We start from the raw sequence: 21696 nt of genomic DNA, 5'->3' as shown, positions 1-21696 counted from the left end.
TCTCTTCCCTTCTCTCTCACCCTCTGCTTCATGTAAATGATACACACACGTGCCCTCTCTTCCCTTCTCTCTCACCCTCTGCTTCATGTAAATGATACACACACATGCCCCCTCTCCCCTTCTCTCTCACCCTCTGTATCATGTAAATGGTACACACACATGCCCTCTCTTCCCTTCTCTCTCACCCTCTGTAATATGTAAATGATACACACACATGCCCTCTCTTACCTTCTCTCTCACCCTCTGCTTCATGTAAATGGTACACACACATGCTCTCTCATCCCTTCTCTCTCACCCTCTGCTCATGTAAATTATACACACACATGCCCTCTCTTCCCTTCTCTCTCACCCCCTGTATCATGTAAATGATACACACACATGCCCTCTCTTCCCTTCTCTCTCACCCTCTGTATCATGAAAATGGTGCAGACACATGCCCTCTCTTCCCTTCTCTCTCTCACCCTCTGTATCATAAAAATAGTACACACACATGCCCTCTCTTCCCTTCTCTCTCACCCTCTGTATCATGTAAATGATACACACACATGCCCTCTCTCCCCTTCTCTCTCACCCTCTGCTTCATGTAAATGGTACACACACATGCCCTCTTTTCCCTTCTCTCTCTCCCTCTGCTTCATGTAAATGATACACACACATGCCCTCTCTTCCCTTCTCTCTCAACCTCTGTATCATGTAAATGATACACACACATGCCCTCTCTTCCCTACTCTCTCACCCTCTGCTTCATGTAAATGATACGCACACATTCCCTTTCTTCCCTTCTCTCTCTCACCCTCTGTATCATGTAAATAATACACACACATGCCCTCTCTTCCCTTCTTTCTCAACCTCTGCTTCATGTAACTGATACAAACACATGCTCTCTCTTCCCTTCTCTCTCACTTTCTGCTTCATGTAAATGATACACACACATGCCCTCTCTTCCCTTCTCTCTCACTTTCTGCTTCATGTAAATGATACACACACATGCCCTCTCTTCCCTTCTCTCACACCCTCTGCTTCATGTAAATGATACGCATACGTGCTCTCTCTTCCCTTCTCTCTCACCCTCTGTATCATGTAAATGGTACACACACGCCCTCTCTTCCCTTCTCTCTCACCCTCTGCTCATTTAAATAATACACACACATGCCCTCTCTTCCCTTCTCTCACACCCTCTGCTTCATGTAAATGATACGCATACGTGCTCTCTCTTCCCTTCTCTCTCACCCTCTGTATCATGTAAATGGTACACACACACGCCCTCTCTTCCCTTCTCTCTCACCCTCTGCTCATGTAAATAATACACACACACATGCCCTCTCTTCCCTTTTCTCTCTCACCCTCTGCTTCATGTAAATGATGCACACACACATGCCCTCTCTTCCCTTCTCTCTCACCCTCTACTTCATGTAAATTATACACACACATACCCTCTCTTCCCTTCTCTCTCACCCCCTGTATCATGTAAATGATACACACACATGCCCTCTCTTCCCTTCTATCTCACCCTCTGCTTCATGTAAATGATACACACACATGCCCTCTCTTCCCTTCTCTCTCACCCTCTGCTTCATGTAAATGATACACACACGTGCCCTCTCTTCTCTTCTCTCTCACCCTCTGCTTCATGTAAATGATACACACATGCCCTCTCTTCCCTTCTCTCATACTCTGCTTCATGTAAATGGTACACACACATGCCCTCTTTTCCCTTCTCTCTCACCCTCTGCTTCATGTAAATGGTACACACACATGCCCTCTCTTCCCTTCTCTCTCACCCTCTGTGTCATGTAAATGATACACACATGCCCTCTCTTCCCTTCTCTCTCACCCTCTGTATCATGTAAATGATACACACACATGCCCTCTCTTCCCTACTCTCTCACCCTCTGCTTCATGTAAATGATACACATACACATGCCCTCTCTTCTCTTCTCTCTCACCCTCTGCTTCATGTAATTGATACACACACACATGCCCTCTCTTCCCTACTCTCTCACCCTCTGCTTCATGTAAATGGTACACACACACATGCCCTCTCTTCCCTACTCTCTCACCCTCTGCTTCATGTAAATGATACAGATACACATGCCCTCTCTTCCCTTCTCTCATACTCTGTTTCATGTAAATGATACACACACATGCCCTCTCTTCCATTCTCTCATACTCTGCTTCATGTAAATGATACACACACATGCCCTCTCTTCCATTCTCTCTCACCCTCTGTATCATGTAAATGATACACACACATGCCCTCTTTTCCCTTCTCTTTCACCCTCTGTATCATGTAAATGGTACACACACATGCCCTCTCTTCCCTTCTTTCTCACCCTCTGTATCATGTAAATGGTACACACACATGCCCTCTCTTCCCTTCTTTCTCACCCTCTGTATCATGTAAATGATACACACACATGCCCTCTCTTCTCTCTCACCCTCTCCTTCATGTAAATGGTACACACACATGCCCTCTCTTCCCTTCTCTCTCACCCTCTGTATCATGTAAATGATACACACACATGCTCTCTCTTCCCTTCTCTCTCACCCTCTGCTTCATGTAAATGGTACACACACATGCCCTCTCTGTCCTTCTCTCTCACCCTCTGTATCATGTAAATGGAACACACACACATGCCCTCTCTTCCCTTCTCTCTCACCCTCTGTATCATGTAAATGATACACACACATGCCCTCTCTTCTCTCTCACCCTCTGCTTCATGTAAATGATACACATACACATGCCCTCTCTTCTCTTCTCTCTCACCCTCTGCTTCATGTAATTGATACACACACATGCCCTCTCTTCCCTACTCTCTCACCCTCTGCTTCATGTAAATGATACACACACTTGCCCTCTCTTCCCTTCTCTCATACTCTGCTTCATGTAAATGATACACACACATGCCCTCTCTTCCATTCTCTCTCACCCTCTGTATCATGTAAATGATACACACACATGCCCTCTCTTCCCTTCTCTCTCACCTTCTGCTACTGTAAATGGTACACAAACATGCGCTCTCTTCTCTCTCACCCTCTGCTTCATGTAAATAGTACACACACATGCCCTCTCTTCCCTTCTCTCTCACCCTCTGTATCATGTAAATGGTACACACACATGCCCTCTCTTCCCTTCTCTCTCACCCTCTGTATCATGTAAATGGTAGACACATGTGCCCTCTCTTTTGACAGTATTGATTATTTCTTTCATGTAATTAGCAAGAGTCCATGAGCTAGTGACGTATGGGATATACATTCCTACCAGGAGGGGCAAAGTTTCCCAAACCTTAAAATGCCTATAAATACACCCCTCACCACACCCACAATTCAGTTTTACAAACTTTGCCTCCCATGGAGGTGGTGAAGTAAGTTTGTGCTAGATTCTACGTTGATATGCGCTTCGCAGCAGGCTGAAGCCCGGTTTTCCTCTCAGAGTGCAGTGAATGTCAGAGGGATGTGAAGAGAGTATTGCCTATTTGAATACCATGGTCTTCCTCTAGGGGATCTATTTCATAGGTTCTCTGTTATCGGTCGTAGAGATTTCTTCTCCTACCTCCCTTTTCAGATCGACGATATACTCTTATATACCATTACCTCTACTGATTCTCGTTTCAGTACTGGTTTGGCTATCTACTATATGTAGAAGAGTGTCTTAGGGTAAGTAAGTCTTATTTTTATTTATGACACTCAAAGCTATGGTGGGCACTTTATATGTAAAGTTCTAAATATATGTGTTTAAACTTATATTTGCCATGATTCAGGATATTCAGTATTCCTTCATTCAGACTGTCAGTTTCATTTTTTTGGGAAAATGCATATGAATTAAATATTTTTCTTACCTAAATTTTCAATTGACTTTTTTCCTTTAAATTGCGTGCTGTTAGGCTCGCGGGTGCAGAAAATGCTAGAATTTATTGCGTAATTTTTGGCGCAAGACTTTTTTGGTGCGAGATTGACGTTTGTCTGACGTCAATTACGTCTTTTCCTGCGTCGTAGTTGACGCCGGAGGTTTTCACGTAGTTGCGTCATTTTTGGCTCTCGTGTTTGTTGCAGACGTTTTTGGCGCCAAAAAATATGTGGGCGTCATTCTTGGCGCCAGATTTTTAACATTATTTAAGTCTCATTTTTTAGTTGCTTCTGGTTTCTAGAGGCCTGTTCTGTTTGCATTTTTTTTTCCCATTCCTGAAACTGTCAATTAAGGAATTTGATCATTTTGCTTTATATGTTGTTTTTTTCTATTACATATTGCAAGATATTCCAAAAACTGTTCCTGTATCAGAAAATACTGAGGGATTCCTGATGACTGATATCAGTCCTACCAAAGCTAAGTTAATTTATTTTAATGTTATGAATGTTTATCTTTAGCTATGGTTTGTAATAAGTTATTATGATAAACTTTTACCTGCAGAGTCCATTAGTATTTATGCATTATCTATTGCTATTCTTTTTACATCTTATGTACAAGATATACTTAGGAATTTATAAGAATATTTTTCTGATTCTATTCTAAAGGCTTTGTCTGCCATCCCGCCTTCTAATAAAATTTTTAGGTCTTTTTTAAACTTCTCATTTAGTTGATGAAGTTTCAAATGACCAACAACATACTGAATTATCCTTCTCTGATGGTGTTTTTTCTCATTCAGAATATTCTTCATCAGATATTGACACTAACAAATCTACTTTTTTATTTTTAAATAGAGTACATTCGTTCTTTGTTGAAAAGGTGTTGATTATTTTGGATATTGAAGTAACTAGTTCTTTTGATTTTAAGACTAGCTAACATCTAAATTCTGCTTATTAACCTTCTGTGGTTTCTTCAGAGGTTTTTTTCCAGTTCCTGATACTAGGGAATGAAATAGGCCGGGAATTTCTTTTATTCCTTCTTTAAGGTTTTTAAATTGTATCCTTTGCCGGCAGTTAGTTTTAAGTTTGAGGAAGATCCCCCAAGTTAATGGGGCTATCTCTACTCTTGCTAAACATACTACTATTCCTATAGCAAATAGTATTTATTTTTTTCCTTGGGAAACTTGTATCTTATTTAAGGAAAATTATTTATTTTCAGGTACTTTTCTTAGACCTGTAATTTATTTGGCTGATGTTGCAACTGCTTCAACTTTCTGGTTGGATACTTTAGGGCAACAAGTATCGGATTATGATTTGTTTAGCATGTCTTTAGCTATTTTAGCTAGAAGAACTTTGTGATTTCAATCTTGGAATGCTAATTTGATTTCTAAATTTCATATTTCTTTTTTTCCAAGGTAATCAATTATTTGGTTCATAATTGGATCCTGGGCTTCAGGATTGAGTTCTAAGACTAAATTTTCAGCTTTTATTAGTTTTTGTTCTTACTAAGGAACGGAATTCTAAATTCTTCCCCAAGTATCATGTTTATGATTGGAAGTTTTCTTCATTCAATTTAAGCCATTTAAAAGATCAAAGTCAGCTCCCCAAATTTGCATATAGGTGCGGTTCTTATTCCAGCTTAGCTGGTAAGGGACAGGTTAAGACTTTTTTTAAAAAATTTGTTTGGTTCAATTCAGTCCAAACTTCTTAGTTTTGGGTACAGAATAGGATTCAGAGTAAAACCGTCTGTGAGAAGTCTTTTTTTTCTAACATATTCCAGCTATTCCAGTAAGGCTCACACTTTCCTGAAGTGTGTTTCAGACCTGTATGTATTGGGTACTTGTGAAGCGCGGCTGGTCACCCGTTGGGGCTCAAGGCGCTGCTCAGACCTGGAGTTTTCTGGGGTATTTATACCAGTTCCATTTTAGGAATAGGGTTTGGGGTTTTTATTCAAAACTATTCATTATCCCAAAGATAGAAAATCTTTTTGAATTGTCATAAGTGTACCATCTTTTAGAATGTTGTTTATATGGTCTATTCTGCCTTTTTGGTCAGTGATGGCATTATTTGTTTACAATAGATACAATAGATGCATATCTTTATTTTCTGTTTTCATTCAGATTATTTTCATTTTCTGAGATTCTCTTTTTTTGACAAGCATTACTAATTTGTTGCTTTTCCTTCTGGTCTAGCGACGGCTCTAAGAATCTTTTCAAGGTTCTCAGTGTTTCCTTATTTGGACGGTCTCGTGGTACTGGCTCAGTCTTTTCGTTCTGCGGAATCTCATATGATTCAACTTTTGTTCTTTCTTCAAGACATGGTTAGAGGATCTTTTTATCAAAAGCTCCTTGATTCCTCAGACAAGGGTCACCTTTTTTAGGTTTCCAGATAGATTGTGTCAATGTCTTTGTCTCTAACAGACAAGTGACAATTTTATTGGGTTCCGTTTGTCGGAATCTTCAGTCTCTATTATTTCCTTCAGTTGCTATATGCATGGAAGTTTTAGGTATTATGGCTGCAGCATTGGATTCGATTCCCTTTGCTCATTTTCATAAGAAACCTTTCCAGTTTTTTATACTGAATTCATGGTGCAGGGATTCTAGGATATCACTTTTTATATCTTTGAATCCCAATGTTCAACTATCTTTGATTTGGTGGTTAGATCACCATCATATAGTTCTACGGGTCTCTTCGGTTCATTCAACCTGGACCATGTTCACTACAGATGCAAGTCTTTTAGGTTGGGAGGCTGTCTGGGGATCTCTGTCAGCACAAGGGTTTTGGAAATCTCAGGAGGCGAGATTACCAATCGATATTTTGGAACTCCGTGCATTTTTCAGAGTTCTTCAGTTTTGGCTTCTTTTTGAAGAAAGAGACGTTTTATTGTTTTTCAGACAGACAATGTCACAACTGTGGCGTATGTCAATCATCAGGGTGGGACTCTGAGTCCTTAGGCTGTGAAGAAGTATCTCGGATACTTGCTTGGGCTAAATCCAGCTCCTGTCTAATTTCTGAGGTCCATTTCCCAGGTATAGACAATTGGGAAGCGGATTATCTCTGTCAATCAAGCTTTACATCCGGGAGAATGGTCTCTTTACCCAGATGTGTTTTTTCAAATTGTTCAGATGTGAGGGCTTCCAGAAATAGATCTGATGGCATCTCATCTAAACAAGGAACTTCCCAGGGGCCTATTCAGGTCCGGGGATCCTCTGGCGGAAGCAGTGTATGCATTGACACTTCCTTGGAGTTATCAATCTGCCTATATTTTTTCGCCTCTGGTTCTTCTTTTTAGAGTGATTTTCAAAATCATCAGGGAGCAATCTTTTGTGTTGCTGGTGGCTCCTGCATGGCCGCACAGGTTTTGGTATATGGTTCTTGTTCGGATGTCCAGTTGCCAATCTTGGTCACTTCCATTAAGGCCAGACCTTATATCTTAACATTTGTTTTTTCCATCAGGAACTCAAATTATTTATTTGATGGTATGGAGATTTAATGCTTAGTACTTAGTCATAGAAGTTTCTCTGACTCAGTGATTAATACTATGTTGCAGGCTCGTAAATCTGTGTCTAGTAAGATTTATTATCGAGTTTGAAAGATTTACATCTCTTGATGCTCTTCTCATAAATTCTCTTGGCATTCTTTTAGAATTCCTAGGATTTTATACTTTCTTCAGGATGGTTTAGATAAGGGTTTTTGTCTGCAAGTTCCTTGCAAGGACAAACCTCTGCTTTTTCTGTGCTGTTTTCACAGAAAAATTTGCTAATCTTTCTGTTATTCTTTGTTTTGTTCAGGCTTTGGTTCGTATCAAGTCTGTCATTTAAGCCAATTTCTCCTCCTTGGAGTCTTAATTTGGTTCTGAGGGCTTTACAGGCTCTTCCGTTTGAGCATGTGCTTTCTTTGGACATTTAAATTACTTTCATGGAAAGTATTGTTCCTTTTAGACATCTCTTCAGCTAGAACAGTTTTTGAATTATCTGCTCTTTCTTGTGAGTCTCCTTTTTCTGATTTTTCACGAGGATAAGGTGGTTTTGCTGTCTTCATTTCAATTTTTACCTAAAGTTGTGAATGCTAACAACATTAGTAGAGGAATTATTGTTCCTTCCTTGTGTCCTAATCCTAAGAATTCTTTGGAGACTTTATTACATTCTTTGGATGTGGTAAGAGTTTTGAAATTATGTTGAAGCTACTCAGATTTCAGAAAGACTTCTAGTCTATTTGTTATCTTTTCTGTTTTTAGGAAAGGTCAGAAGGCTTCTGCCATTTCTTTGGCATCTTGGTTAAAGCTTTTTGATTCATCATGCTTATTTGGAGTCGGGTTAATCCCCGCCTCAGAGGATTACGGCTCATTCTACTAGGTCAGTTTCTACTTCCTGGACTTTTAAGAATGAAGCTTCTGTTGATCAGATTTGCAAAGCAATGATTTGGTCTTCTTTGCATACTTTTACTAAATTCTACCATTTTGATGTTTTCTCTTCTTCAGAAACAGTTTTTGGTAGAATAGTACTTCAGGCAGCTGTTTCAGTTTGATTCTTCTGCTTATAACTTCAGTTTTTTTCATTATAAAAATTGAAACTTTTGATTTGGGTAGTGGATTAATTTTTCAGCGGAATTGGCTGTCTTTATTTTATCCCTCCCTCTCTAGTGACTCTTGCGTGGAAGTTCCACATCTTGGGTATCTGCTATCCCATACGTCACTAGCTCATGGACTCTTGCTAATTACATGAAAGAAAACATAATTTATGTAAGAACTTACCTGATAAATTCATTTCTTTCATATTAGCAAGAGTCCATGAGGCCCACCCTTTTTGTGGTGGCTATGATTTTTTTGTTTAAAGCACAATTATTCCAATTCCTTATTTTTAATGCTTTCGCTCCTTTCTTATCACCCCACTTCTTGGCTATTCGTTAAACTGAATTGTGGGTGTGGCGAGGGGTGTATTTATAGGCATTTTAAGGTTTGGGAAACTTTGCCCCTCCTGGTAGGAATGTATATCCCATACGTCACTAGCTCATGGACTCTTGCTAATATGAAAGAAATGAATTTATCAGGTAAGTTCTTTCATAAATTATGTTTCTCAATATTCCTCATATCTAGGGTATGGAAAGTATTTAACAGCCATTTGTAATTTAAATCTATATTAAAAACATAAGGAGACAGCATATCTCTGAATCAAGGTAGTTTTAGTAATAACAAAATATAAAATACAAATATTAAAGCACAATAATCAATGTACTTACTAAAAACAAGTTGAAAAAATGCATCAATGTGACTCCTGCACAGTAGGACCCATTGGTAGGTAAACGCTGCTTTTGTGGCGGCTTCTAACACTGCCGTCTAATTCAACTTTGTGAGCCTGGATCACACTACGGGTTCCTAGAGGGGACGTAATTACTCAACGTGTTTAATCCAGTAAATGTCCAGACATTCTCAAGTCTATTGTCGGTATTCTATTCACTAGGTGTGCTTATTTATAGTCTTATCCACTACCATAATTGAGTTATTTTAACCCCTTAACGACCAGCGCTGTACCCTGTACAACGCTGGTCGTTATGCCCTGAAGGACCATCAACGTGTCCTGTGCTTCTCTCTGCCGCAATCTCGCTCAAAATAGCGGGATTGCGCTATTTCTGCATGCCCCAATAGGCTTGCAGAGTTGTCGATGCAGAGAGGGCCACTCTGTGGCTATCTCTGCATAGCACATCTGTGGTGCCGATCGTTGGTGGGTGGGGGGCCCATTGCTGGATGAGGCGGGAGGAGGGTGGGAGTGGGTGGGACTGATCGGCTGCGCTACAGGGAAGTCCAAAAAAAAAAGTTTTTTTATTATTTAAATTACAAATTTTGCAGCAAACTGGGTACTGGCAGACAGCTGCCAATTGTCATAAGTGACTTTGTCGACCATGGCTACTGGCTACCCTTTGCATGAGGTACATAGCGAAGGTTGGGCATAGTGAGGAACAGTCTGTGGGAGTTTCTCTCCCGGCGCCTTCTGTGTTAAACTTTAATGGCGGCCGGGAGATGGTTGTTTACGCCCACGATGGGCGGAGGTTTTCGTAGCAACTGCGAGCATACTATGTGTGTTATGGCTGATTAGGCTGTTCTAAAGGCAGCAGGCTGCTCAGCTGTTATTTGTGCATGTCGCTCCTGGTGCCTTTACATTTAACAATGGCGGGCGGGATGTGGTTGTTTACGCCCACGATGGGCGGGGTTTTCGTAAACACCTGCGAGCCTCCTATGTGTATTATGGCCGATTAGGCTGTTCTAAAGGCAGCAGGCTGCTAAGCTGTTATTTGGACATGTCGCTCCCGGTGCCTTTTCATTTAACATTGGCGACCGGGAGATAGCTGACGTAATGCCCACGAGGGGTGTTGTTCTGAAAGGGCGCGAAAGTAAAGAGCGCCAGTGACACTTCTGTTTCCTTGCTCCTATTTTTGTATAGGGGTTGGAGGACGTTCCTAAGGTGTTTAGAGATGCTTCTTCCTCCTTACAATGGGACATACGTTAGTAAGGATCGGGGGACTCTAGTTTTGGAAAGACACTGTGGCTGAGCTTTGAAATGCGCCTTGTGTTAACTGCATACAACATATGGCACTTCCGGTTCGGAAGTTATGGTGCATAGTATACGCTTTAGGATGTTCAGCTGTCTTCTTCGTTGCCTTTTTTCATTATTTGTTAATTGCATAGAAAATAAGACTTTGCAGTTTAAAATTTAAAGCAACAGTATTTCCTGTTAGTTCATCCATGGTGATTGGATGAAAATACACATGAATAAAATGAAAACATATGTAACATAGTGTTCCCTTGAGATTTAAAGAGACAGTAACATTTTTTCATGTGTTCCTCTTTATTATAATTGCTCCTTATAAAGCGTTGGCTGTTAGGAGTCTGGGGACATCGATTCATCCATGCCACAATTGTCTACCTTTCGTGTCAAAAATGAGTTGTGACACACAGGCAGTGCTCTGCGGTTATTTACATAGACATTACTTTTGAGGTACATAGCGATGTCTAGTTACAGCACTGTGTATATGGTTCTTGGATTGTTTTCTACAAGACAGAAATCAGATGTTCTTTTAAAATTTAAAGAGACAGTAATATTTTTCTGTGTACATTTTATTAAAAGGATTGCGACTGCTTCTTTGTTACTTCATCCTTTGCGGTAGGATGGTACAAAAACACACAGAAATAAGTTACCTTAAGATTTAAAGAAACAGTAACGTTTTGTTCTGTGTTTGTTATAGTAAATATATTTCAGCTGTTTATTTGTTAATTCATCCCTTGCGACTGAGGATGTATCAAATGCACGTAAGAATTGCGTTACGTTTCCGATTTAAGGGAACAATATCGTTTGTTATGTGGAACATTTATTAAGATTTATTTCAATCTGTTCAAATTTATTTTTGAACCTACTCCCTCTATAATGATTGCTGTTTGGGTGTCTGTTTCCAAGGGCGCAACTTTCCCCTATAGTTTCTGTCGAAATTTTGGGGTCCACATGCAGTGTCCTGTGTTTCCTTCACACCCCACTTGGGGTTATGATGCATTCAGTATTTTTACATAGGATAAAGGCATTGCTGTTCTATCTGGTTCCTTCGTGTTTCTGAGAATCTCTGTGTCAGATGGAATGGGTTCCTTAAGCATTCCCTGTTTTTACAAGACTTTTTCCCATAGGCGTATCAGCTAAGAGGCTGGACGACATTCCTTAGGGGGGAAGGAGTAGTTTCAATTTTACTACGGAAACTTCTATTCCCTTAGAGGATAGTCCTATGGACAAAATTTAGTAATGGGACACACAACAGGGTTTACAATGGCAACCATCTGTGTATTTTGTTACCGTCACTGGTATGACGGCATATTGGTTTGATGCGCTGTCTGAGGTTTTTAGTCAGTAGTTTTCCTGGCTATGATCCAGGATTGAATAAAGCTTTCAATTGGTTAATTCCTTTATTTCAATGGCTTCTCTTCCAGTTATCAAACTGGGGGCATAGGCGAATCTATTCCAGCTCTTGGAACTTTTTGGTTAGAGTCTTGTTTTACGGATTGTGTTCTAAGACTAGGATTTTGGTGAACACACAGCCTGCTGTTGTATTAAATACAGCATGGGGAAAATGCTCTGGTCCAGGGTTGGATCTTGTAGGGGGTTGACTTTCCGTTTTAACTCAAGTTTGGTTTCCAGCTCTCATGTTTTTCTCTTTGAGGTGGTTTCTGCTTTCAAGTTTGTCTGAGGGTCAGACAAAGGGAGAGACGTCCTTACATTGCATACGAGACCTCTAAGACCTTGGAGTGGTTGTTTCAGTTTTACTACTGGTACAGGATCTGGGGTTGCAGGTCGGGTTGTGGTTCCCATAAAAAGGGGGCTTTTAAGACCATTTTTAAAGAAGGGTTCTGACCTTCAAGATGGAATCAATAATTGTTCCTTTTCTTCCCTGATCCTAGAGGGTCAATTTATGTCACAAGGGTTGAGTGCGTTCATGTGCCGTTCACGAGACTCGTCTCTAGTTCTAGGGTTTGCCTTTCTGGTCAAACACTTCCTGTTCGTGGTCCTTCCTTTCAGTGGCAACAGTTCCGAGTTCTTCCGGAGGCGCCCTATCTGATTAATATCTTAGTCCAGGTGTCATCCTTTCAGCAAGCAAGATTTCCATGGACATGAGGTTATTCTTCCCGTGAGCTCACGGGTGGAAGGTGTCTTTGGAAGAGTGTTCCTTAGTCCCAAACTCAAGGGTAGCTTTCTTAGGAACCATGATGATTTCCTTATCATTGAAGAGTTTCTGACTGAAGTCAGGAAATCGAGACATTTCTGGTCTAGCCCTTCAGTCTACTTCTCGACTTCAGTGGCTCAGTACATAGTGGTATTCGGCCTGCTGGTGACTGCGATGGACTTTAGCCTGTGAGATGGCTCAGTATACTAGGGCACTGGGGCTGGGTTCTGTAACAACCTGAGGGTTGCAGGTCGATCCTCGGTGAGGTCCTCTCAACCTTTCATCCTTCGTAGGTTGATAAATTGAGCAGCGCCTTGTGTCTCTTAAATTTCCGTTTGTTCATTACACCTCAGACCTATGCGGTTCAGGATACTCAGGCAATGGAACGGAGATTATGCAAACTTGTCTCCTCAAATAACTAGATCAGGAGACAAGGGACTCTTTTCTATGGTAGTTGTCTCTGGACTCTAGCGGAGTCTGTTCTTTTTATAGACTTCCTGCAGCTTAGAGCAAGCTTCTAGGTTCTTCTAGTCTGGGCTCAGTTGGCTTCAGCCCAGTTTCTTTCTTGGTATCTGTCAGCGTTCCATATCCCAGGGGTGGATTCTTGGGAACCGGATTTTCTGAGTAATCAGATTTTTCATCCAGAAGAGTGGGATCTCCATCCGGGAGTATTCTCCAACCTGATTTTCGAATAGGGTCGGCCGGAGTTGGATCGCTTGGCATCTTGTCGGCCTGCCTGGTTTTTGAGATACAGGTCCAGGTTCAGGGCCCCCAGTCCGGACTGATAACTGCCTTGGCAGTTCTTTGGTCCTTCAGCCTAGCATGTCTATTTCCCCCGTTTGCCGGGTGATTGTTCGACTCATGTAGGAGAAGGCATCAGTGATTCACCTTGTTTCTGCGTGGCCTCGCAGGATTTGGTATGCCGATCCGGTGATCATGTCATCTCTGCGATTTTGGACACTTCTGTTGAGGAAGGACCTTTTCTTCAGGGTCCCTTTTTCCGTCCAAATCTAGTTTCTTTGAGGCTGATTGCTTGGAGATTGGACGCTTGATCCTATTCAAGCGTGGTGTTTTAGATTTTGTCATAGATACCTTTCTTCAGGCTTGTACACCTGTAACTAGGAAGGTTTTCCTTAAGATAGGGCATATATGTCTTTATTGGTGTGAATCCAAGGGTTACTCATGGAGTAAAGTTGGGATTCCCAGGAATTTGTATTTTCATCATGGAAGGGTTTTTCAGCGAGTTCCCTAACGGGTCAGATCTCTGCCTTCTCTAATTTGTTACTCCAGCGTCTGGCAGATGTCCCAGATGTTCAATCCTTTTGTCAGGCTCTGATTAGAGTCAGGCCTGTGTTTAACCAGTTGCTCCTCCATGGAGTTTGACTTTAGTTTTTGCAGTTCTTCAAGGGGTTCTGTTGAACCTATGCATTCCATAGATATTAAGTTGTTATCTTGGGAAGTTTTATTTCTTGTTAGTGTTTGAGATTTCAGCGTTACCATATAATTCGCCTTGCCTTATTTTTCTTTTGGATAAGGTTGTTTCTAGCAAGAACGTCAATTGGGAAATTGTTGTTCTTTCCTTGTGTTCTAATTTTTCTTTCGGAAGGATAGTCTTCTGCTCATTTGGACGTAGTCTATCGTCTTTTCTGTTTGACATTTTTTCTAGAGTAAGTAGGGGTCAGGAAGCTACTGCTCCTTCTTTCTTTCTTTTTGGTTGCAGAATATCATCCGTTTTTCATATGAGATTGCTGGACAGCAGCCTTCTGAAAGAGTTTCGGCTCCTTCCACCTGGGCTGTTGCTTCCTCGTGGACCTTTCAGCATAATACTTCAGTTGAGCTGATTTGCAGGGCTGCGACTTGGTCTTCTCTTCCACTTTTTTCTAAATTTTTATCTTTGCTTCGGCTGAGAATGTTTTTGGGAGAAAGGTTCTTCGAGCAGTGGTGCCTTCCGTTTAGGTTACCTGTCTTGTCCCTCCCTTTTCATCCGTGTACTATAGCTTTGGTATTGTATCCCACAAGTAAGGATGAAATCCGTGGACTCATCGTATCTTGAAAAGGAAATTTATGCTTGCCTGATAAATGTATTTCTTTTTCGATACAATGAGTCCACGGCCCATCCTGTTCTTTTGAGACAGGTTTTATATTTTTGTTCAACTTCAGACACCTCTGAACCTTGGCTTTTCCTTTTTCTTCCTAACTTCGGTCGAATGACTGGAGTGGGAGGGAAGGGAGGAGCTATATATACAGCTCTGCTGTGGTGCTCTTTGCCTCCTCATGCTGACCAGGAGGCGTAATCCCACAAGTAAGGATGAAATCCGTGGATTCATCGTATCGAAAAAGAAATAAATTTATCAGGTAAGCATAAATTTCCTTTTTTTTTTGGGGGGGGGGGGATCAGGGATATTAAGGAGTTATGGTGAACTTACACTGCAGCAAATATATATATTAAAAAAAAAAAGGCTTTTATTTTCATACTGGCAGACTTTACTAAGATAGCGGTGATAATTGTGAGGTGGCGGAGGGAAGAGAGCTGTTTGAAGGGGTCAGGGAGGGATCAGGGGGTGGGATGTGTCAGGTGGGAGGCTGATCTCTAAACATAACCCCATTCACTGCTGGGCATAATACAAGTGTGGTGCACAGCGGCATTTAGTGGCCTTCTAATTACCAAAAAGCAATGCCAAAGCCATATATGATTGCACAAGCTGTTTCTAAATAATTTCAGTGAGAAACCTAAAAATGTGAAAACGTTAGTGGGTTTTTTTTTTTTTATTTGATCGCATTTAACGGTGAAATGGTGGCATGAAATATAACAAAATGGGCCTAGATCAATTCTTTGGGTTGTCTACTAAAAAAAATATATAGTTTTGATAGGTAAATATAAAAAAGGCTCTATTTCTGTTTAAATGTAGTGATGGCAAAAATGCTCTGGTCTTTTAGGGAAGTTTTTGTCTGAAATGCACGGTCCTTAAACAACGCCTTTTTGTTCATTCCTAAAGTTATTTAAAATGTGTTAAAATTTTAAACTATATAAATATTTTAAAACCAGACACTTGTAACACGTATATTATTTTAAAGTTTTTCAAAATAATTATTTAAAATGTATCCTTTCATTGTATGGCAAGATCTTACATAAAACAATTTTTTTTACAACAATAACCACAACATTTCCATTAAATATAACACCCTACTTTATAACTCTATTTTTTGTTTTGTTTTTTTTGTGATAACAATCAGATTTTAGACATCAGTATGAGAAATTCATACAAGGAACGCACAGAGGAATATATTGCTCTCATACTGAAAAGTGCAGATATGTGGTTGTCCCCTTGTATAGTGTAAATTACTACAGTTTACTAAATAATTACAAATATGCTTGTTATATCTAGATCATTCTTTAAAGGGACATTGTACACTAGATTTTTCTTTGTATAAATGTTTTGTAGATGATCCATTTATACAGCCCATCTGGGGATGTTTTTGTAACAATGTATAGTTTTGCTTATTTTTAAATAACATTTTGCTGATTTTCTTAATCAAGCCCCAAAGTTTTAGATGTATACTGATGTATGCAGACTTCAGATTGCTTCTGTTTGTATAATGAGTCTTTTCATATGCAGGGGAGGCGGGGATGGTCTGCTCTCAGCCCCTTTCAGTGGGTGTCCCAGTCTAAACTCATTAACAGTGCTAAACTGGGAGCTTCTAAGTAATTTTTTTTTTTTAAAGGTTTTATACTGGATTTTAATATCATTATCTGTGCATATTCGTCTTAATAGTAGTGTCTATTACATGCAGCTATATAAAACTTGGTGTATACTGCCCCTTAAATCATCTAGGATGTAAACTTTTTAGTTTATGAATCCAGAATGTTTCTTTCTGGTGGAGTTTCAATAACCTATTTCCATCATCTGGGGTTATCCAATCTATAACTTGGATACTTAGGGATCGATTTATCAAGCTGCGGTGGACAGGGGCGCACATACGCGCAATTGTCCACCGCAGCTCGCCTCTGGCCGGCTGAATTCCACCCCCTGCCCGCGCATGGCTAATCGCGCTCAGGCAGGAGCTGTCAATCATCTTCCCGATTGGACGAGACTGGGGAGATTGAAATTCGCTACCTAAGAGGTGGCAAAAGGGTAGGGAAGCAGTAGTCTGATGACCGCTGCTTGTTAAATACCGACTGCAGCTTCTCTTGTGAAGCCTGCCGAAAGGGTTTGACAAATTGACCCCTTAATCCCCTAGGTTTGCTGCTGTTTATCATCTTAAAGGACCAGTTAATACAGTAGATTTTTATAATCAACAAATGAATAATAAACAGACAATGCAATAGCACTTTGTCTGAATTTCAAATGAGTAGTAGATTTTTTTTCTGACACAAAGTTATGTCTATTTCCACTCCTCCTGTATCATGTGACAGCCATCACAAATGCATATACGTATATTCTGTAAATTCTTGCATATGCTCAGTAGGAGTTGGTGACTCAAAAAGTGTAATTATAAAATGACTGTGCACATTTTGTTAATGGAAGTAAATTGGAAAGTTGTTTAACATTGCTGCTCTATCTAAATCATGAAAGTTTAAGTTTTATTTGAGTGTCCTTTTAAAATGGTGACACACACTATGTTTTTGAAGCCTTTTCTTATATTTTACAAATGATAGTTTTTATTTTCCTTTTAGTCTGTCCTATATAGATTTAGTTACATTTGCACTTCAAAAGTTACACAGCATATGTAGATTCACAATTGCATCTATTTGTATGTGATACATTTCAGAATCATCATAATTGGGGAGCACTACCCCTTTTCTCACAAAGTCGCACATGCTGCATAGACTCTTAGTACATTTGTAGGTACCTGTAAATAGGGCCAACCAAGTACCCTTATTAGAAACCGCCACAAGCGGTGTGTAAAGGAAGCAGCGGTTACTTACCAGATGGGTCCCAATGTGCGGAACATATTTCAAGTTGATTTTAGTAAGTGCATTGGTTATTGCGCTTTATATGTGTTTGATAAAACTACCTTGATTCAGAGTTCGCTATAGATCTAATGTTGTGGAAGGGAAACTGACGAGTGGAAGTACAGCTGCAATCCGTATGGTGGTTTGTGAACTGAATGGATCTGATGTGAATTATTGGTGCAGTGCCCAGCCATAGATTGATTGCACATACTTCACAACTAAGTTTATTCCACTGGTTGTTTAGGTTACACTGTAGCGCTGCTTATTAATACTTTGATTGTGTGATTTGTAATTTAAACATCAGTTTCTGGAGTGAAAATAAAATCTAAACTATAAATAATCTGACAGGTGATATTAATGCTGATGTAGCCGATCAAACAGAAGTTCCGAGTGTAACGTGTCGGCTTGAAGCTGCGGAGCAGGAATTGTGTGACAGCGGTAGTGCAGGTAAGTGCACGTGTGTGACAGTGGCAATGCAGGTAGGTGCACGTGTGTGACAGCGGCAGTGCAGGTAGGTGCACGTGTGTGGCAGTGCAGGTAGGTGCACGTGTGTGGCAGTGCAGGTAGGTGCACGTGTGTGGCAGTGCAGGTAGGTGCACGTGTGTGACAGCGGCAGTGCAGGTAGATGCACGTGTGTGACAGTGGCAGTGCAGGTAGGTTCTGTGTAGTGGCTTTGTGTATTGTGTGTATTGTAGTGGCTTTGCGTACTGTGTGTTTGTGTATTGTAGTGGTTCTGTATAGTGTGTGTATCTGTGTGTATTGTGGTTCTGTATAGTGTGTGCATAGTATGTGTATATGGTGTGTGTGTATTGTGTTTCTGTATATTGTGTGTGTGTGTGTGTGTATTGTGGTTCTGTATAGTGTGTGTGTGTATTGTGGTTTTGTATAGTGTGTGTATGTATAGTGTATGTGTATTGTGGTCCTGTATAGTGTGTGTGGTTCTGTATAGTGTGTGTGTATTGTGGTTCTGTATAGTGTGTGTATTGTGGTTCTCTATAGTGTTTGTGTGTGTGTGTATATAGTGTGTGTGTGTATATAGTGTGTGTGTGTGTGTATTGTGGTTCTGTATAGTATGTGTATAGGGTGTGTGTGTAGTGTGTATGTATAGTTTGTGTATAGGGTGTGTATAGACCTGCAGTATTTTACAAAGATGCATAAAGTGTAACATCTAGCACTGATGTGCACAAGCTTTAATTCTGCTCCTGCTCGGCACAAAGTGAGTACAGTGAGCTGGTAAATGATGTTGCCTGATTATATTTGCACATAAGCAGAGTGCAGCAGTCACATGGGCACTGGCAAATGAGGTACTATTACTGGCATTACAGCCGTACTGGTGATGGGCCAGAATTTTTTTGGTACCTGTATTAAAACAATACTGAGTAAATAACTTTTTTTTTTTTTTTTAGCAAATGCTGTTTTTTATTTAATGTGTAATAGTCTCACAGTACAATGTCCCTTTAAAGGGACATGAAACCCAAAATGTTTCTTTCATGATTCAGATAGAGAATACAATCTTAAACATAACAATTTACTTATATTGTCTAATTTGCTTCATTCTTTAAATATCCTTTGTTGAAGAAATAGCAATGCACATGGGTGAGCCAATCTCACGAGGCATCTATGTGCAGCCACCAATCAGCAGCTACGGAGCCTATTTAGATATGCTTTCAAAGGATATCAAGGAAATTAAGCAAATTAGATAATAGAAGGAAATTTAAAAGTTGTTTAAAATTGCACCCTCTATCTAAATTATGAAAGAATGTTTTTGGGTTTCATGTCCCTTTAAGAAAACTCTGTTTACATTTGAAAATAAAACTAGAGGCAGATGTGTGTTTGTGCTTATGCAGCTTTAAAGGGATATACAAGTGTCATGTTATATAGAAGCAATAGTGCAATACTACTGGGAGCTAGTTGAAAACATCTGATGAGCCAATAACAAGAGACAAAGTATGCAGTCATTAATAACCAGCTAGTTACTAGTAGTGTAGGTTATGCACGTATTATTTTTTAACAAAAGATACCAAGAGAACAAAGTAAATTAGAATCAGAAGTGAATTAAAAAGTATCATCACGTAAGCTTAATTTTAACTTTCCTATACTTTTAATTATCTTTTGCTAATAAGGACAATTCCCCCTGTGCTATTAGTGGACAGGGAGAGAGTTCACAAACCCAATAAGATAAAAACTGATATATTCACAACTGGAATATTTAGGTTTGAATAAAAAAAATAAAAATACATATTTTATGGTTCTGTTTTATTTAGCTAAATCAAATAAAAATCTTGACTATGATGTCCCTTTAATAAATATACAAAAATACATTTAACTAAAAATACCAAATAATTTATTTCTGTATTGGAATTAACAGATCACAGTGATGATAATAATCTAGTTACAGAGATAATCTGTGAGGAACGAGAGGAAGAGAGACTTATGAAGACGATAACACAAGCTGAGACTGATTCATGTCTGTGCGCAGGTGAGTGATACATGTGATAATCTGCACAATTATTACACCTGTCTGAGTGCAGCTGCTCTATTGTCCCCATGTCCGGTATAGGCGATGTTGCAATACTAGTGCTGTATTGTCTCCATGTCAGGTATAGGAGCTGTGGCAATACTAGTGCTGTATTGTCCTCATGTTAGGTATAGGGGCTGTTGGAATACTAGTGCTGTATTATCCCCATGTCAGGTACAGGGGCTGTTGGAATACAAGTGCTGTATTGTCACATGTCAGGTATAGAGGCTGTTGGAATACTAGCATTGTATTGTTACCATGTCAGGTACAGGGGCTGTTGGAATACTAGTACTGTATTGTCCTCATGTTAGGTATAGGATCTGTTGGAATACTAGTGCTGTATTGTCACCATGTCAGGTACAGGGACTGTTGGAATACTAGTGCTGTATTGTCACCATGTCAGGTACAGGGACTGTTGGAATACTAGTGCTGTATTGTCACCATGTCAGGTACAGGGACTGTTGGAATACTAGTGCTGTATTGTCACCATGTCAGGTACAGGGACTGTTGGAATACTAGTGCTGTATTGTTACCATGTCAGGTACAGGGACTGTTGGAATACTAGTGCTGTATTATCCCCATGTCAGGTATAAGGTCTGTTGGAATACTATTGCTATATTGTCCTCTTGTCGGGTATAGGGGCTGTTGGAATACTAGTGCTGTATTGTACCCATGTCAGGTATAGGGGCTGTTGGAATACTAGTGCTGTATTGTACCCATGTCAGGTATAGGGGCTGTTGGAATACTAGCATTGTATTGTCCCCATGTCAGGTGCAGGGGCTGTTAGAATACTAGTGCTGTATTGTCCCCATGTCAGGTATAGGGGCTGTTGGAATACTAGTACTGTATTGTCCCCATGTTAGGTATAGGGACTGTTACTGTGATATAAGTGCATTTATACATTGTAAGGTAAGATAAATAGGTTATAGTGTGGTTTTGCAACATTTAATAATTTTATAATGGATTTTATTTAAAAAAAAAAAAAACTACTCACAAAAACCCTGTAATGGATCGCTGCTTCTTAACTTCCGCTTTAGGCGAAACTGAAGCAGAGTGGGTCGGAAGCAGCATCCGCTGCTTCATAAATCGACCCCTAACTCTCTTGTTTGCAAGCTATTTTGCCTACAGCAGAGAAGATGCGCTCAGATGGTGTTGAGGTGCCTGAGATGCATAAGTAGGGGTTTGCCAATTTCACAAAGGTGGGCTATTTATCTTTGTTAGCTCTCCACCAATGCAAGGGGCCTCTTAACAAAATAAGCCTGGACTTCATTCTAACAAAAAAATATCTTGAATATCTATATGCAATGGTAAATAACCAGTTATAAGGTTAGGGGGGAAAATATCTAGTCCACTCCTAATATAACAGATATATACTTACAGATGTTGAATTTGGTACATATTCCAATTATTTAAAAATATTAAAAAAAAGCAACACAAAAAAGGCAAAAGGGCTAAAGACTATATATTGGTAACAGGACACAGCCTTACACATTTATCTATACAGTACATATAATCAGCAGTAGCAAGTGATCTGCTAAAAATTGTGCAAACAGATAATAGTGACATAAATTCATATAACAAATGCCATCAATCTAGGGCTAGGTGTAAATAACCAGCTCTGCGCTATATCATGCAAAGCACAGTCCCAAATCACCTGATTTAATATAAACAATCCAAATAATGA

The 21696-nt window shown here is 39.9% G+C and overlaps 1 protein-coding gene across 1 annotated transcript in view; it reads left to right on the top strand.

The window, feature by feature from the left end:
- The window catches only part of LOC128666766 (oocyte zinc finger protein XlCOF7.1-like), a 68987-nt gene that overhangs the window by 32683 nt on the left and 14608 nt on the right, over window positions 1–21696 (top strand). The window contains exons 6-7 of the mRNA XM_053721550.1: window positions 17843–17941; window positions 19863–19973. Coding sequence (XP_053577525.1) covers window positions 17843–17941; window positions 19863–19973 — 210 coding nt within the window. The remainder of the gene's footprint in view (window positions 1–17842; window positions 17942–19862; window positions 19974–21696) is intronic.

Source organism: Bombina bombina, chromosome 7, assembly GCF_027579735.1.
Source record: "Bombina bombina isolate aBomBom1 chromosome 7, aBomBom1.pri, whole genome shotgun sequence".
NCBI classification, from domain to species: domain Eukaryota; kingdom Metazoa; phylum Chordata; class Amphibia; order Anura; family Bombinatoridae; genus Bombina; species Bombina bombina.
Note: the sequence above shows the minus strand (reverse complement) of the source record. Positions and strands in the feature narration are given on the sequence as shown.